The sequence below is a fragment of the Maylandia zebra genome, linkage group LG10, assembly GCF_041146795.1.
Source record: "Maylandia zebra isolate NMK-2024a linkage group LG10, Mzebra_GT3a, whole genome shotgun sequence".
Taxonomy (NCBI): Eukaryota; Metazoa; Chordata; class Actinopteri; order Cichliformes; family Cichlidae; genus Maylandia; species Maylandia zebra.
In genome coordinates this window covers 12,500,198-12,518,390 of record NC_135176.1, presented here as the reverse complement: position 1 = coordinate 12,518,390, position 18,193 = coordinate 12,500,198, and the positions used below count along the sequence as shown (strand labels likewise).

Here is an 18,193-nt window from a genome sequence, read left to right as displayed (position 1 = left end):
GGAACATGTAGTTTGGATAAGATTAACATAAAACTTGCACCTTTATTTTACTGGAAAGTTTTGTGTGTATAGGATAACAGTATCCTGGTGACTGATGTGCTTTTGATTTTTCAGTCTGTTTATTTTTAAGGGTTCATAAAGCAGTTTAATATGAAGACACTTTATTGAAAAAAAGAATTCCACAAGAAATGTGACAGACTGACAGGGTGTATTGTGCCTTTGGGATGTGCCTGATTTAGACTTCTGCAGGAAATCCAAGTTGTACCTTCTACTGCAACCGAAACCCGTCTTAACTCTACACTGTAACCTTCCATGTCATTCAGTTGTTGCAGTCTGCATCGACCTGAGATGTAGCTATATTTCTTGAGAGGTGCAGGTCAGGTTGCGGTGTAGGGTTAAGAAGGCTTTCCGGTTACGTTACGATTTCCCACAGAAGTCTAAATCAGGCTCCAGCGCCCCTGTGCCCTTGAATAAGATAAGCAGGGAAAAAGTCAATGACACATGGCTGCATAAAGAAATAAAGGCTTGACTGCAGATCTCTACACTGTTTTGAATGAAATGTTTGTGTGCGTGGAGCGGCTAAACAGAAGGAAGATATTTCCTTGTGATGGTCTGACTGGATCCTAATCTAACTGTGCATTTGTGGAGATGCTAGTTTATATAATCTCTGCCAGCTGAAAAAAAAAACCCCCAAAGAAAATAAATGTCTGGTCACATTTTAAAACTGCACTTAACTTTTGACAAATTTCACTCAAAGGATGTCACGTTGACACATTTATATACAGCATGACTGTACAGATGGATACGTGGTTAATAGCATGGATAGATGGATGACTGTACAAGTATTAATCAAGTTCTATACAGAGTTTATTTGAAAAACCATGTACCCTCCGCAACAGAGGGTAGAGGAAGGAGACCAAACACATTTGATAATAAAAACAAAAACAATACAAATGACACAGAGGAAGTCCTCTACTTTACATATTTCTCCATAAATTTCTTGTGAAATTCAGAGCGCAGTGTGTCATTCACAAAGCGTTTCTCCTTCCGTGCTTCGTCCACTCCTTTGGCACAATTCTTGAACACTACGTCATCATCCCACCTTGAATAATATTAAGAAATGAAATCAAGATTAGATTTAAGAGGCCTTTTCCCCAAATACAAACCTCATCCTGTGTTTTTACTGTGTGTATAAGTGAGACATACCTTCTCTTGACTCTGAATGAATTCTGGTTCTGGTTCTGTTGCTGCTGTCCAGCCAAATTAATCAGTGGATTGCCGCTCAAGATATTTTCCATTCGAATTCTCTCCTCCTCTGCCTTTTGCTCTCGTTCCTAAGATGGAAAAAATAATATTTTACTGAATATAAAGAAGTAACATTTCTTATGTTCAAATGTAGCATCTTATTACAGTTAGTGCAAACAGAACAGCCTAAAACAAAGTTACTTTGCGTTCTTGCTCTTCAGCACGCTCTTTTTTAATCTTCTCCAATTCAGCCAAAAGAGCTGCAGTGTCATCATCATCACTATCTTCATCAGAGTCCTCGTCCTCATCATCCTAATAAAATAAAAATAATTATTAAGGGAGATTAATCAGTACTAATCACCACTCAAGTTAAATGCCCAAAATGTCTTGCATTGCAGACACTCACATCAGTGAGAGGATCATCAGCATCAAGGTTAGCAGCTGGAATCTGATCCAGTCTTGGCCTCTTTGAAGATGATGAAGAAGATGATGATGATGTGGTGTGCTCTGGAAAAAATAAGACCAACATAATGCTATATGTGAGAAAATAAATATAATCTAAAATATATTTTACATTAACAGGAAGTCTAATTTCTACAGGAAGTCTAATTTCTGCAGAAAGACCAACCTCTTGGTCCCCTCTCTCTGGTCTTTTCACGTACTGCTACACGCTCCCTCTCCTCCAGCTCTCTGCGAAAGTCACGGGCACGGACCTCCTCGGGGGCATCCTGGGTAGGCTGCCTGCAGAAGGGAGAACATTTGCAGATCAATAAACTCTAATGTTCATCCAGAATGCTTTCTGGAACACTTTCACCACTCTCACAGTGAGCAGACAGATGATGCAGTAGGAACTGATCCGAAAGCATCTTTCCCTCTAGCAAACCAGCCATCAGATCAGGTAATGATAAAACTCCATTCACATTTGATCATCTGACCTGTACTTGATCTTTGTGTGACCTGGAAGATCTCGACTGGAGTACTGCTTGGAGAGAGCACTCAAATCACCTTCTCCTTTACCCCTCCCTCCTCTTGCCGGCTCAAATGTTGGTCTTGCAGCTGTAGTCATCTTTGATGGCTCTGCAATTAGACACAGGGGACATTAAAACTATCAAACAGATGGAAAAGCTGCAAGCAGTAAAAGCAAAAAAGTCACGGTGTCCATTATCAAATTGCAGTTCCCTACAACACAACAGGCGTTTACTCCACTTATGTGTTTTATAGAAAGTCAGAAGGCTCATCTTTTTGGTTTTTAGACAAGCTGGTACAACAGTACCCTTTCCCAAATATCAACCATCCATTCATTAAACCTCAGTGGTGATCAAACCGCTTATAGTTTGCATGTGTTTCCATGTTTGCAACGTAAATAACATTTGAGAGGCATTTAGATTACAAGTTACGTAATCTTCCTAACAAATATCATTTGCTCACATGCTAAAACTCCAGGTCAATCAATTAAACCTATAATTAACAATTCTCTTATTAAACTGCGACTGTGGCATTTTAAACACTTCTTTGTAGGATAAGTATCAGCTGCCAACAGGCAAGTAAATGAAAAGAACAAATTAGCCTGCTAGCTGCTAAAGCTAAAACGCTGCTTCCTATAAAAGCCGATGAGGTTGAAAACGACAGTAATTCGAGCCTTCAGTAACACGGATAATGTTTCAGAGAAGTGATATTACAGCCAAAAATAAAGGAAATAAAAAAATCCATTAAGCAGTATTTAAAAATTAGGTTTAAAGCAACAACACTTACAAAGCCGCTACCACACGACGAAAGGAACGCTGATACAACAATCAACGTCACTTCCGGGGAAAAAAGATGTGTTCAGGAACACTCAGAGAAAATAGCGTGCGAAATATGAGACATTTTAAACTTCTTACATCTCAACACAGCGTTGACACGACTAGGGTGTACGCATATAACTTAACAAATATGCTACAGCCTCTCCAATTTTTATTTTGCTTTCACTTTATTATTTTTTATTTCACTTCCAAAAGACTGATAGACTAAACTGACTACAGGGGCATCAGCGGAGGAGTGACCTGTCTTCTATAGTGCATTGTGTTACAGTGAAGTAGTGATGTGTCAGTTGCAAACGAAATGGCTCTTAATGAGCCGGGTCTTTGACGTGAACGACGCGAGCCGCGGGGTTTTTTCTTTCCTTCTCTCACCCTCTCTCTCACCCTTTTTTCGGCTTCACTCCACACTCGAGCCTTGTGCCTTGCGCTGGGCAGAGGGGGGAGGAGCAGTAGTTACACTCTCAGTAGCACAGGAACAGAGCAGGAGGGAGAGAAAGAGAGCCAGGGACAACAACATCACATTAGAAAGGTATAGTAATCATCCACAACTATTTTCAGTTGCAGATGATAAAGGATTCAGAAAGTTTATTTATGCAGGCTCATATGACAGAGAATATACATCTTCTTTTTGTTTTCATATTTTAATTTATATTTAATTGTGTTGTGGTTTTCAGCGTTTTGTGTTGTTTCATTTTAAATTTGTTTAACCCTTTAAGACCTACCATAGAACCAAGGCCGCCAGAGCTTACTTTATATTTTTACATGCTGTAGTGCCATTTTTGGGAGCATTTCAAGTTGCTATACATCAACACAACTGTTATAGCCCATATTTTAATAATATGTATGCATTAAGTCCATAGTAACTACATAAATTGCAAAAAAGTGCAATAAACTACAAAAAAATTGAAAATCGTTTTTTTTTTTTTTACATATATTTCTACTTGGAGAAATTTAAGAGGTTTATCTTTCAAAACTTTAAATACAAAAAAGTTGCAAAAAATAGTTTACAACAACAGGAAATTTTGAGTGTCTTCATAGTTTTATTTTTGAGATACACCAATTTTTATATACTGCAGGAAAAACGAAAAACAATCCTATGATGCAAATTTGCAAAGAAAACAGCATGTGCATCAAAATAAACTATTTTAAGCAGTGTTCTAAGCATCCCAGCAACTATTCAGAAAAGCATAAAGTCAAACATGACTTATAAAAACACCAGTATAGGCTTTTAAGGCCTACAAGTAAAAAACTACATTTTCCGCGAAAATGACGTCACTCCCGGTTTCGGGCAGGTAATGGAGGACATGTGATTGTTCCGCTGACGTCTGTTTCAATGTGGGAAGTGTTACGAATAGCTGATCGGATCGGCAAAGTGTGTTTCTGGAATATTATGTTTTTGTTCCTGCAAGCACTTTTTATGCAATATTTGCAAAGCTATAAGTGGAAGGAAACCATGACCTAGGACAAGCTGATGGCATAAGATGTAAGTACAACTCCTCCGGTTTCATATGCAAAAAAAAAATTATTGCGCTAGCTTACGCAGTTCCGGTTCTACAGGGATTTAAAAATAGTTACGCAAAACGGAGCGTGCTGCTCTGATCGGCTTTAAAGGGTTAAAAGGAAAAAGCTGAAAATTTAAATAGTTAAAAGTTGAACTGTGACTAGTTGGTTTTTGAATTATATGATTTATTTATTAGATTTTATGTGGAGTGAATAAATAAAAGTATATTTATGGTGGCCCCTAGAGATAAAGCGCATACAAACTCCAAAACACGTAAAAACTCCAAAACATGTAAAAACACAACAGAAGTGCTCCAGGATGCCAGGCCCAGTGTTGAGCTTTTGTTACCTAGAGGCTACACAAGCCAGCAAGTACCAACAACCGGATTTGGTGTGTGGTAGTAACAGGTAAATGAACTTTTTTTTTTAAAGTATTTGAATATATATGAGTGCTTGTGTATAAATACACAAACAATACACATATGCTTTCAATTGTGTAATTTAAGTGATCTAGGTAGCTCTGTTTTGAAGTTCAGTTAACGCTAGAAATGTGTTTTGGAGTTTGTACATGCTTTGCCTCTAGGGTCCACTGTATATATTTATATATAAACATATATAAATAAAACGACTTTTTTTTACATTAGTAATTCCTTTTGTGCATAATTTTATATTATTGTTAATAATAAATTAATTAAAGCAACAAAACAACCTGAAGAGCCGGTTCGGAGCCGAAAGAGCCGTCTCTTTTTAGTGAGCCGAACCAAAAGAGCCGGTTCTCTAAAAAGAGCCAGAAATCCCATCACTACAGTGAAGGAGTTAAGGGAGGATGCTGTTAAGTGCAGAGCTCAAACAGATGCGTAGAAAGTGCATTCAAAGCACAGCCTCCCTGTAATGGTATCACAAACAACTCTAACACAGTACATTCAGTAGTTTTGGAGTAGTGTTGCTACACTCACCAAAATTGCTACTGCTATTCTTATTATTAGTAGTAATACACCTTACTTATGTTGAAAAAGACACACAGTTTTAACGTTGGCCCCTTTATGTGTGTGACATGCATTTTCATGACACAAAAAAATGTACACTCCTTCATTACTAATTGTACACATCATTCACCACTTCGATGGTTTCTCTTTTATCTTGATACTGTTCTGTGAGAGAACCAGGAAAACAAGTGGTTCTACTGGATTCCACTTAACGTTCAAATATTTTCTGTCTAAGCAGCAATACTTTTATTTGTAATTTTATTGTATCTTTATTTTGAACATGTTTAAATAGACAAACAAGCAAATCAAAACTAAAGGAAAACAAAACAATAATAATTATAAATAACTTACATGTTCAAAAAGGAGTAGGAAAAAGCATAAGCTTATTTAATCCCACCACCTTTCCACAATTTAGTAACTAATAGTCAACACTTTTTCTTCCTGTCCATGCACTACCCATCATAAATTCTTCCTTACAATTTGTTACATGTATTTGCTTTTATAACGTGAGTAACACGTCAAAAGATATACAAATTTACAGATATATATACTTATACTTGTGCACCCACACACACACATCCATCCCTATTGTGAAACTTTACAAACTGAAGTAAGGAAACTGGAAAAGTAAAAAAGAATGACACAGTTACAAAAAAAAGTTAAACATTTTCATGGCATCTCTACAGGTTTTGAGTTAGCCTCAGTGAAAGAAAGCGAATACTCTTACGTTTAAAAACCTGAAAAGTAAATGGACCAGTTCTTATATACTGGCTTCTGCTCTACCTGAGCACTCAAAGGACTTTATACAATATGTTTATTCACACATAAAGTACTTCCTGTCTAACACTCACACTCCAATGAACACATTGGAAATAACTCAGGGTTCAGTATCTTGCCCAAGGATGCTTTCGGCATGCAAACTGGAACAGCCAGCAATTCAACCACCAACCTGCTGTTTACCCTATGAGCCAGTCATAACAAGAACTAAAAACCGCATTAATTTCTTTTGCACACAGAGTCCCCTGTACACCCACAGACCAAAATGTGAATATTTCAGTTTATTAAAATGTAAAGTAAACATCAAATAATGAGGTTAAGCTTTTCTCTGTGCCCTTTTATTTTCACTGGAGAGAATGGGCATTTCGGTTTAAGGATTTTCAATGTAAATATTATTAAAAAGGTCTGATGAGACAGTAGATTAAATTCTAACAACTCTGAGATCTGGTCCCGCTTGATTCCTAGAAGCCTACCAACTGGAACAGTATGCTTGTGAAAGAAAGTCTTTGTTGTGGGTGAAACAATACTACAAGCTTTTTATATTTGAAAAAAAAAACTTTTGTGGTTAATGATATGCAGGTTTTCAGTTGTCTACTTTTTTTCAAAGGCTATTGTTCAGTGATGGGCAATTAATTTTCCCATGGGACCACATGAGAAACTGGGACTGTTGTGGAGGGTCTCACCAATAAGTGTATAAAGAGATTACATTAATATTGAGCAGAATTGAGTTCAGTTTAATCCCCTGCTATAGCCATTAGTAGGAAAGAAAACAGCATCAAGTACTAACCTGCAGGGTTCATTTAAATACCTTTAAGCTGTCAGGCAGGTTATAAAAGCCTATTTTTAATTTGCTTCTTAGCAAAGACTGAAAATCTCACTAGAAAACATCTCTGGAATGTGACCTCTCACACTCAGAAAAATCGAAACCACAAAACAGTGCTGCCCCTCTTATCACCCAGCCTATCCGCTTGCTCAATGAGCCTGTGTAGCATCATCCAGGTGCGGCACTTCAAAACTAACAGGGGAGGGGGGCGGGATCTGAAACTGCAGGGGGTGGGGGCTCTGGTGGAGGTATTTCTGCCATCTTATTTGCGTGTCACAGAGACCCGGAGGAGGACCGGCACTGATCTGCTCTGACACAAACAGGTGAGAACACAATACGGCACAAAAATGGACTTCACACCCCTGTTCGTGGCCTGTGTGAGGAAGGCCTCATTACCAAATCTGAATTGCTTTCCTTTTCTATGAATAATGAATTTGACCTGCTTAATTGGGGCTGGCACATCTCCAGAAAGATTCATCACAAGAGATTAAAGCACTAAGCACAGGTCAAAATGTTAACAGGCGCTTGAAGAGAATACAGAACAGATGCGCAATATGACAAGATGCAGAGAGACTGGGGAGAGCACGAGATACATTTGTTAATAGTGTTTACAAGCAGATTCGATTTTTGCACAAGTTTTATTGTGGAATGTCTTCTGGTATGCTCAAATGGTTTTATTCAGATAATAATAACTGTCCACATGTGTTAATAACAAAGCGTAAATGCTTCAATATCACTTTATCATGGTGGATGAGTTTTTTGTGTATAGGAATACAGCTTTACAGGTTGCGAAAGGGGGTGAGTTGGGAATGAGTGTAGAGTATGACAGATAAAACGTACAGAAAGTTTATCATCAAATATTTCCTCAGGTTGAACATCTGAGAAAACATCAGCAGCATGTCAAAAGGTGAGTATTTGATAAGATTAAACATGGAAGAAAAAACTATTTCTTGGTATGCAGTACTGATAAAAGTGTGTGTGTGTTGTAGATATTAACAGAAGCCAGGTGCTTCAAAACATCAGGGTGCGGTCTACATTAAAAAAGGACGGCAGCTGGATCCAAAGATCAAATGATGCCAAGAAAGAACAAGACACAGCGGGGTACTCACAGTGATTGAGATGCAACTTCAAAAATTGAGTTTTAAAATTTTGTTTTTTTTAATTGAAAGGGATAATTGAAGCTGTCCTGTCTCAGTGTCACAGCAACCTCTTCTGTGTTGCAGAACGAACACAGATGTGGAAACTAAACCTATTCCAGCTAGGAGTTCACAAGTCCGGTTGGCAGCCAGGAGATTTGAGTGAGTGCTGCAAAATTATTTTAAAAAAGAAAAAACACTTTTGAATGTAAACGTTGCTCAGGCACACCGGATTTAACTGACAAATACACAGAAATGGTAAAACAAACAAACAAAAAAAACAACAACTTTCATTTCTAAGCTTTCAAGCATCCGCACATATGAAAAATAATAGTCTAGTCCTTACCATGGCTTGGTAAATATAACTTCAGATGAACTTTAAAACTTCACATATTACAATATGGTTTTTTTTTTAAAGACAACAACAAAGCAAAAATGCAGAAGTAGTGTGTGAAGAACTAAGTACAGCCTTATCACCAAATTCGCCCTAAGGTGCTTAGAGAAATCAAATCAGAGTCTATAGGCCTCAGTTAGCATGCAAAATGTTAAAATTTGTGACAGTGCAACCAGGAAAAGACTGAACAACAGAAGTGGAGATGTCTGACCATAGTGTGTAGTTTCATGTTTGGTAAAACACCCCCCAAAACAAACAAACAAACAACAACAAAAAAAATGCACAAACATTTTATAGCAACTCTTAGGCATGTTGGTGGACGGGTGATGATTTGGGCTGGTTTTGCAGCCACATGAAGTGGGCACCTTGATATCACTAACTTGACCATGATGAACTCCTCTGTATACCAAAGTATTCTAGAGTCAAATGTGAGGGCATCTGTCTGACAGCTACAGCTTGTCCAAAACTGGTTCTTTCAACGGGACAATGAATCCAATCACATCAGCAACTCTATAACAGAATGGCTGAAAAAGAAAAAAGGCAACAAGTTAAAGAAAAGTGGACCAAAATTCCTCCGCAATGATGTGGCAGATTGATAAAGTCATACAGGAAGCTATTCAAGTTATTGTTGCTAAAGGTGGTTCTACCAGCTACTCAGTCACTGGTTGTTCTTTTCACACACTCCTTCTGCATTTTGGCTTAGTTTGTTTTTTTTTAAACCGTGTAATACGTCACGCATTGTTGTTCGTCTGAGGTTGTATTTCAGAAACTTTAAGAGCATGATTTACTTTCAATATGCCCTCATATGTAAACCTCAGAACTGACAGAGGCCATAAATTTTTACCATGACTGTAAATCTATTTTTTTTAAAAGAAAAATAATGTAAAACTTAAATATTAGACCCATGTGTATGGCACCACACAGTGTGGTGGCAGTTCTGCAAGTTAAACTCAAATTGTCCTTCGACTGTGCTGTGTCATTGAATCATAACTAAAAATATTCCAGGCTTCAGGCACAAATCACCATCTGTGATATTAACATACAGTACAAAAACATTAACTTAGCCCTGGGCATCTGTACCGCATCCATAAAACTCTAAAGTACACTGCAGTGTGACCTACACTTAAGCTGGTTGATCAAACGTTAATCTTACTGGGGTGCTTCCCTGTAGGACACATGCGTATTTTTTCCTTGAATACTGTAGCAAAAGCTTTCTAGGGAACAACTTAACATATGAGATTGTTAATTATATGGTATGTGACAAATGTTTTTCCAGCTTTGTTAAAAAAAAAGGTTAATGTTAATATTAATACCCCTGTGCATTAAAATTATGATTTTGATATAGGCATCCAATAATTATAGTCATATACAGAGTTATTTTATACAGGTAATAGAACAGAAAGATGTTCTTCTGCTTGGTTGCACAATATTTCTACTAAATAAAGGATACGTCAGCCTTAGCTGCCTGACTATTGTCGGCAAATGTATCAATTGCACTGACATTACATCACTCAGCCTGAACATGTACATAACACAGACACACACACACACACACTCAACTATGGCTACAGCAAAATTTTGTAAATTATTAAGGTTATGGACAAATTTTTGCTTCAAACACATTTAAAAATATCTTTATTCTAGATGTCTGACTTTTCCCCCTGAGATCACGTAGGGTTCATTCTTCCAGGTGAACAGAAAGAAGCAAATTATTTAAAAAGGTCTTGGGTTTACTTTTATATCAGTTTCTGTGTTCACAATTATTCAGGATACTTATGTTCACAGGCCACTTTATTATGTACACCTTGCTTGTACTGGGTTGGACCCCTTTTCCTCCAGAACTGTCTTAATTATTCATACCATAGATTCAACAACATGCTGGAAACCTTCCTGAGATTATGATCTACATTAACATGATAGCACAGTGCTGCCATGTGATTGGCTGACTTGATATATGCATTAATGAGAAGCTAAACAGGCGTACCTAACAAAGAGGCCAGTAGATGTAAGTAAAGGAACAACAGAATCACATGTACAATTTTAAACTATTTAGGGAAAAAAAGACAACAACCGTTGGAACCAAAAATGGACATATTTTCTTTGACCTCCAAAGAAAACCATGACAACAGCAGTAGGTGTATCATATTCTACAGCTGCATCATCTGTTGATGACACATCCTTCAATAAATGGTTCCAACTTCCACTCAAAATCAGTCTGGTAGTTAAGAGGCTTGATTGTGCTTCAGAGACATCTTGCACAGCATAAAGTGTAGTTATCAGACGTCTACAACAGATAACATATGAAAATGTGCCCAAGCTTTAAATCCATTCTTTTATCCGTTCCAGTGTGTTTGAGATAATCGAGTGAATTTGTCACATTACTTAGATACATAAAACAAATGACAGAGTGAAGCACCGGTGTTATATCTGTGCAGAACTGCTCGGGCAACTCACACCTCACAGCCTCCCCTCCCTCACTTGCTGTCAGAGACCACTAAACTGAAATCATGCCCCTTACCAATGATGGTTAGCTTCGCTACCTGACTGGCCAGCAATACCAAAAAAAGATGGCACTGAATATCTACAAATGTCCTTTTGCTCACAATCCCCTAGGCTGAAGCAACTTGTGAGTGCTTTGCAAGTGTTTTTCTTTTATGGGTCACTTAATTTAAATGGCTTGCCATCCAATAATTCACAAGAAGATGGAAGCATTTATGAAGAGAAATTACAGATTTTTGTTAAGCAGAAATATTTCCTCTATTTTTCTTTTAATATCCTTTTGAAAATCATGTTCACCTTGGGACTCCCAACCCATTGAAAACCACAGTTGTGCATCATTCAAACATTATTACCAGATAACTAAAACTGAGCTCATTGTTGAGTAGTAATTAATAACAATGCAAGCCTTCCTCAAACAGGGCTCTCTGCAGGGAGGCAGCAGGAGGTGGTTCACTATATTAAAAAACAGGACTGTAATTAATTCAGTATTTTGAAAGACAGAACGAGCCTGTGTTCATTTCTGCTTTGCTCAATTATGCAGTCAATCACACTTTCATTTTTATAGCGATGAATTAGGAAGACGGCCCAGCATCTGTGAGGTCTCCTACAGTGTGCACTCCCGGCACTGGTGTTGACAAGGAGGGTGCAGCTATCTGGCCAGGGTGGTGGGCTGATATCATGTGTCTGTCACAGATGGTGAAGGGGTTCAGTGGGTAGATCCCAGATTTCCTAAAGCCTTCCTTCACAATTCTCACACCTTCCTCCTCCTTTGCTACCTGATATGTTCCTTTGAAAACCCCTGAGAACTCCTTTTTGCTAACTGCAAAGTGGGTGTCAGTAGTGTAGCCGTCGCCTAGGAATGAAGCAAAGTGCTGCTTGAGGACCACAAAGAGACCGTCATTGAGTGGCTGGAGGATGTGGGAGCAATGAGGTGGGAGGCACAGAAGAATGACATCCTCCTTACGAGCTGTTTCCACCACCTCCAGGTTCACGGGTGACTTGTGGCCATCGAAAATCAGCAGCAGTGGACGCTCCTTTGGTGCGTGCACGAGAAAATGTTTGAGGAACCATTTCTTAAAGAGGTCTGAATTGATACATCCCGAGTCTGACCACCCGTATAGGGCATTCGGTGGTCCTTGTGTCTTGTAGCATACTCCCCCTGGATAGGCCTTTGAGTAGATTATAAATGGGGGGATGTCCTCTCCAACCGCATTAAAGCAAGCCAAGACGGAGACATGGTCCCTGGAGCCTGGCGCTGGCTTGTAGCCTAGACCGACAGATTTGGGGAGAGTCACCCTCTTCCTACTCAGCTGAAAGTCTGTGTCATTGCAGTTGAAAATTTGGTGAGGCTTGTCTATGAGCTCATGAGCATCTACAACAGTCCTCAGGAGGTGAAAAAACTGATCTACTGCTTCCTTTCTCACTGACACAGTCCTCCCACGGACAACATTGTCTGCTGGCTGAATAGTGATGTTTTTCTCTTGTCTCTTTCTAAAATTGAGCCACCATGTCTGGCCCAGTTTGGAAAATGCCACCCTCCGGTGTTGCCGCTTATAAATTGACGATGCGAAGGACACCAGCTGCTGCTTTGTAAGTGGGAATCCATGCCTGGACATGTATAAGGAGAACTCGACCAACAACTCCTCATCAGCAGATGTTATAAGCTGAGCCGGGCCACTACGGCTCCCAGGGGTCACCCGTCCACTGACTCTGTCCCCCAGTGAAGATTTAGGGACTCCAAACTCCTTGGCGGCTTGTCTCACTGTGCACCTGCCTGACTTGACCTCTATCAGTGCACGCTCCATGGCGTCCTCTGTCCACCTCTTCTTTTTCTTCCTCCCGATTTTATCAAGGTGATTTCTCGATGGCATTTTTCCCCCTAAGGCAACACAAGAAAATACTGAGATGAACCATACAAGTAAAAATCCGACAGCCACAAAGTGGCCTGGCTAAGCACCAAAAAGAATCACAAATCACATTGACATTGGTATAAGCTTACTAATTAAACACATTTTTACTTTACCAGAAATAATTGCTTTGTACTTTGTGTAGTTGGAGTTTATTGCAGTCCTTCAGCGCTCATGACAACCAGATATAAAAGGCTCGAGTTTGTTAGTCACCTATAAAGCTGACTTTATTAAACAGGTAATGCATTTTTAGATCTCTAAGCTCACTTCAATAAGAATAAAAGATCTTGCTATTTTTGTTGTTTTTTTGCTTAAAAGGGGCCCAAAGCGATGTTTAGAGCCTGCACTAATGTATTGAAATAACAAGGAACAGAATGCCATTTAAGATTTTATTTTTTTAACCGGGCCTAAAATAATATTTATGCTATATTTTGTTTTGAAAAACACTGTATCAGTGTTAAGTAACCTGATAGGCTTATGTCAAGTTTCTTTCAAAACCTGGTGGAAAGCATCGGGAAGTAACATTTTTGGAGGCACCTCATTTAGCTCTAAAAATGATACAGCAGGCCACATGAATTTTCTATTAACTACTATTATGTTTTTTTATTAAAAGTAAAAGTCGTAAAATACGAAGCGACTTACTCGTCTCGGACCGTGCTGGTATTATTTTTGATGTAAAACAGCAGACGTAAGGACTGTGGTGCTATTTTGAGACGATACTACACTTGAAAACAGCCCACCTGGGTAGTGTTGATTCCACAGTGGCCACTGATATGTCTGCTAGTTACAGAGAATTAAAATAATGCTGCTACATTTGACTATCGCTGTTAACTTTTCCGCTTAGCAATATGCTACTACTTTACGAAGCCGGGGAAAAGCGGAACAAGACCGGAAGTATTTCCACGACGCTTTCAAAATAGAGGTATCAAGAAAATAAGAGCCCAAGCCTATGGAGACACTGACCACTGACCAAATCAATAAATTGCACTACAGTGCCCTTGTAATGATAATCAGCTAGGCAGCATTGTTGTGAAAAAAAATATTTTTCTCCCTTCTTGATTTATTTATTTTATTTTTTGTACATATTTGTCACACTTACATGTTTCAGAACAACAAACAAATTTTAATATTAGACAAGGATAACCTGAGTAAATACAAAAACAGTTTTTAAATGATCCTTTCCTCTATTAAGGGGGAAAAAATGTCCAACACTACCTGGTCTTATGTGAAAAGTAATTGCCCTCTCGTTGTGCCACCCCTGGCAGCAGGAACTGAAGCGTTTGTGATACTGCAGTTCTTTTAATTTAGCCACACTGAAGGGCTGAACAGTCTAATAGAGAACATGCCAAAATATCTCAATTGGATGTAAGTCCCACTTTGTCTAGGCCACTTTAAAACCTTATATTTGTGCTGCTACATAAAGCATAATGCTTACATCATTGTTCCATTAATTTATCACACCACCACCACTGTTGATGTCTTGATGATTTGGTGTTCTTTTATGAATATATTAGAATTTATTCACGTATCTATCTATCTATCTATCTATCTATCTATCTATCTATCTATCTATCTATCTATCTATCTATCTATCTATCTATCTATCTATCTATCTATCTATCTATCTATCTATCTATCTATCTATCTATCTATCTATCTATCTATCTATCTATCTATCTATCTATCTATCTATCTGTCTGTCTGTCTGTCTGTCTGTCTGTCTGTCTGTCTGTCTGTCTGTCTGTCTGTCTGTCTGTCTGTTTTTCTTTCCCAGATTATCCCAGCAAACACTGTTATGTTCTCCTTATTTGGAGTAAAACCAGAGACACCGCTATGAAGAGGCCTCATGAAGCTTAGCTTCCCCAAAGTGTTCTTACCAACACTAACCCAGCAAACACTGTTATGTTGTCCTTATTTGGATGTTCCAAAATTAAAAGTTGTGCTGATGTCTTAGCCATCTGCTGTACCTTTCGGCCTTTTACACATCTGTTCCCTGGGTCTGATGGTTCAAAGTCCATAAACATTTTCTATCAAGTCAGATTTTTTTTTAACAGAAATAATAGAAATGCACTAAAAAGATAGACAAATGTGTGTATACTCGCTGTTTTAGATGACCGCAATTGACACAAGTCATAAACCTTCTGAATTAATAGTTCAGTTCACACACTCATGAATGACAAACACCACATGTTTTGCTGTCACTTGTTAAGCTGCAAAGGGACCATTACCTCACAGTTTGTTGTGTATACAGCATATTCTTCTGTATCAAGAGGCTTTGCTCCTGCGGGAAAAGTTAGATTTTAGTTTGTGTGTCTCTCATTTATTACCAGCCTCAGCCACCACTTCACTGCAACGTGTCTGGTGATATTTACACCATTAATAAACATTGTGTTGACATTTAAGGCCTTATTTGTTAGCTTTGTTTCATCAATCACTGACTTCACATGCTCAGAATGCTCATCCTTCAATGCAGGTTGCACTCTTCATACAAATTTTTTTTAATGTAAGTTATGGATGAACGTTGTTTATATAAGAGATTCTGAAACTCCCAGAATACTGCTGACGCTGTATTCATTAAGCAAGCACTATATATGATAGCTAATGATGTACATTTATATTATTGCTCACTAGAGACATCAGTCACTACTCTAATGTGGAGCATTTGGCTTAGACTTTATTTCTGAGCCAACATAGTTAGAAGGTGATGAAATCTCTTATTGGTTCTGAAGAAGCAATTAAGAAAATATAAGGCTTTCTCTTTTCTCTTCTTATTCGTACCTTGTAGAGCAATAGATCCTCCACCAAGTTCTCCTCTTCAAAAGGCAGAGGTCATTTCATCTGAAGGGTATGTTGGTGCTGAATGTAAATTAAACTGTGCAAAACCTGAGCAAATATTTACTGCTTCTCTGCAAATCTGCATATTTCAAGCTTAATCTCAGTTAAATCTGAACATTTAAACCAAATACTCAGTGCTTTATTTGTCTGTTTTAGGAATTCAGCTAATCAGGCAAGTGCTGAAAATATTTCAGCTCCGAAAGACACTCGGCCTGAAGGCTCAACAGTGAAGATAGAGTTAGTATACGAGACTATAACTGGAAGTGTTAAATTCAAAGATGCTGAGTGTTTGTTATTTTGCTTACAAATCAAATTTTTTGTTGCAAAGTGGGGAAGAAGTAACACTCTCTTTTACAGGCCTCAACCCCCCACAAAAGCACCTATTCAAAATATTAATGCACAGCCAGAAAAGACATTTACTGAAGCAACTGCAGAAAACACGGAACAACATGCTGATGCACCAGCTGACACCTGTCACAATGAGGATAAGGCCTCCGCAGATGCTGATGTGAAAAATCCCCCTGCAGAAATCTCTGCTGCGGAAGGCACAGTGAGAGAGAGTAGTGAGAGTAAAAGCACCGCTGGAGTCTCTGGAGAATCTGTAATCAAAACAGAACCGCCGAATACAACTAATTTAGAGCACGCAGGAGTAAACATGTATGGACCACCTGCTTTGGCAACATCGGGAAAAGAAGCTTCTCTCCAAGGCGGTGTGGAAACACCCGCTGTAAGTGATGCAACACCAGAAGAAGAAACTGCTCTACAACACAGCACCATATCAGTCACCGACACTCTGCCTGCACCATCTAGTCAATCCGATGCTGACACTGCCAAGGGTGTGGAGTTTAAAGTCGAGTGTGCACCACCCTCTGAGCCGGTTTTTAAAAGCGGAACTGAAGAGGCGGTTGAGCGCGAAGATGAAGGCACTGTTGTTGAACAAAGTTTTGATCCAACACCTAAGACAGCAGCAGACTGTGACAAAGAGTTGAACATTGAAGATGCCCTTGACCAAGTAGCTGCTTCAGATGCAGAAGGTGTTTTGGATAACACAGAGCACGCAGCTATTAGACTGACTGATGCTTCAGATGTGGAGACGGCCAAGGCTGAAGCTGTTCCTAAACCTGTGGAAGATCCAAGACAACCCCACTCTGAGGACTTCAAACCAAACCAAAAGTGTGATGATAGCCATATGTGAGTGTTTTTATTTAAAAAAAATAAAGGAACAGTAGAGTATTCAGTGTTGTTCGCATATTTTTATTTGAGCACTAAAATCATCCTCATTGTTTGTGACTGTTTTTGTAGTTCTGATGTGTCTCAAAAGCCTGCAGAGGACGTAAACTCAACAAAAACTCTGAATAAGCCCATGTAAGTTTCTCACTCTTACTGTACATAGTTATACAACACTCAAAAAATATCTATCCCTAAAATGTTGACATTAAGTAATTTGATTACATGTAAATTTTCCAAGTGGTTTAGTTACATACATTAAATGTAAAACGGTAATTTAATGGACTCTGGTCATGATTGTTATACATTCAGCATATCTTCCTTAATTGATGAAGTATTTGAATAAATTCACTTTTGATTTCATATATTTCAGTTACATTTAGTCAAAATTATTGCTTTGTGTTTATGAGAGCCAAGAATGGTTTTTTTTTAGTGTACATAAGTGTAAAAATGAATAAGGTTCATAACCTTTGCTTTGTTTTTTAACCACCTGCTTCAGTCATGGCAAATCTCCTTGTTACTTCTGCAACCAAATCATTAATGGAAATGTCAAGATCATGTTCAGTGAGCCCTCGATAAACTGCCACCCAGACTGTTTAAAGGTTTGTTGTGTTTTCTTTTGTAAAAATGCTGTATATCTGTGCTTTTATGATATCCTTTCACTATCTCTCGTACATGAAATTAACACTGAGTATGCTTTTGCAGTGCGGGGTTTGTGCTAGGGCCCTTGGAGATATGCTGACCCCCATGTTTTTGAAGGACCAAGTGATCCAGTGTGGAGTGTGTTTTTCAAAAGCGGTTAAGAAATGATGCCTATCTGGGACAAATATGTTTCCAGAAAATAGTCCAAGCATACCTTGATGAATGTGCTGTCCATTATTTCCCATAACTTCCCTATCGACTTCTTCTTTCTTTCTTTTTCTGTCACAACTGTATCCAGTAAAAGGGCAATATATTGTTATGATTAATGATTCTGCAATGAAAAGGATAAATTAAAAATACAGCAAAAAAAATAAATAAATACCAGCAATGCAACTGTATATGGCTAGAATAAAATTCCACGCA

General features: G+C 38.4%; 3 protein-coding genes across 5 annotated transcripts; 1 reads left to right on the top strand and 2 right to left on the bottom strand.

Moving 5' to 3' along the window:
• Positions 1-849: 849 nt before the first annotated feature.
• cwc15 (CWC15 spliceosome associated protein) lies at positions 850-3,074 on the bottom strand. The gene is made up of 7 exons (XM_004573366.2): positions 2,998-3,074; positions 2,181-2,322; positions 1,874-1,986; positions 1,652-1,752; positions 1,447-1,557; positions 1,207-1,334; positions 850-1,102 (listed from the first exon to the last, which is right to left on the bottom strand). Exons 2-7 carry the CDS (start codon positions 2,309-2,311, stop codon positions 973-975), a joined length of 714 nt encoding a protein of 237 aa, XP_004573423.1. The 5' UTR covers positions 2,312-2,322; positions 2,998-3,074; the 3' UTR covers positions 850-972.
• A 4,332-nt stretch (positions 3,075-7,406) lies between these two features.
• si:dkey-125i10.3 (uncharacterized) lies at positions 7,407-18,179 on the top strand. 2 transcript variants are annotated; one of them, XM_012925351.4, is made up of 10 exons: positions 7,407-7,453; positions 8,000-8,037; positions 8,120-8,231; positions 8,354-8,428; positions 15,852-15,911; positions 16,058-16,138; positions 16,259-17,092; positions 17,204-17,266; positions 17,628-17,730; positions 17,834-18,179. In XM_012925351.4, the coding sequence occupies exons 2-10, from the start codon at positions 8,028-8,030 to the stop codon at positions 17,936-17,938; spliced, it is 1,443 nt and encodes a 480-aa protein (XP_012780805.3). In that variant the 5' UTR covers positions 7,407-7,453; positions 8,000-8,027; the 3' UTR covers positions 17,939-18,179. The 2 variants fall into 2 exon arrangements, with proteins under 2 accessions (XP_012780805.3, XP_076745175.1); XM_076889060.1 differs by lacking the exon at positions 7,407-7,453 and having other exon boundaries at positions 7,912-8,037.
• On the bottom strand, positions 10,434-13,961 carry si:rp71-1d10.8 (uncharacterized). 2 transcript variants are annotated; one of them, XM_004573361.6, is made up of 2 exons: positions 13,709-13,961; positions 10,434-13,038 (listed from the first exon to the last, which is right to left on the bottom strand). In XM_004573361.6, the coding sequence occupies exon 2, from the start codon at positions 13,028-13,030 to the stop codon at positions 11,732-11,734; it is 1,299 nt and encodes a 432-aa protein (XP_004573418.1). In that variant the 5' UTR covers positions 13,031-13,038; positions 13,709-13,961; the 3' UTR covers positions 10,434-11,731. The 2 variants fall into 2 exon arrangements, with proteins under 2 accessions (XP_004573418.1, XP_004573419.1); XM_004573362.5 differs by having other exon boundaries at positions 13,807-13,961.
• Positions 18,180-18,193: the final 14 nt, after the last annotated feature.

Coding starts and splice junctions, on each gene's coding strand:
- cwc15 (XM_004573366.2), bottom strand. CDS start 2,311: ATGACTACAGCTGCAAGACCAACATTTGAGCCGGCAAGAGGAGGGAGG. Junction 1,558..1,651: donor CTGATGATCCTCTCACTGAT/GTGAGTGTCTGC, acceptor TTATTTTATTAG/GATGATGAGGACGAGGACTC. Junction 1,103..1,206: donor TCATTCAGAGTCAAGAGAAG/GTATGTCTCACT, acceptor ATATTATTCAAG/GTGGGATGATGACGTAGTGT.
- si:dkey-125i10.3 (XM_012925351.4), top strand. Junction 8,232..8,353: donor AAAGAACAAGACACAGCGGG/GTACTCACAGTG, acceptor TCTGTGTTGCAG/AACGAACACAGATGTGGAAA. Junction 15,912..16,057: donor GAGGTCATTTCATCTGAAGG/GTATGTTGGTGC, acceptor TGTCTGTTTTAG/GAATTCAGCTAATCAGGCAA.
- si:rp71-1d10.8 (XM_004573361.6), bottom strand. CDS start 13,030: ATGCCATCGAGAAATCACCTTGATAAAATCGGGAGGAAGAAAAAGAAG.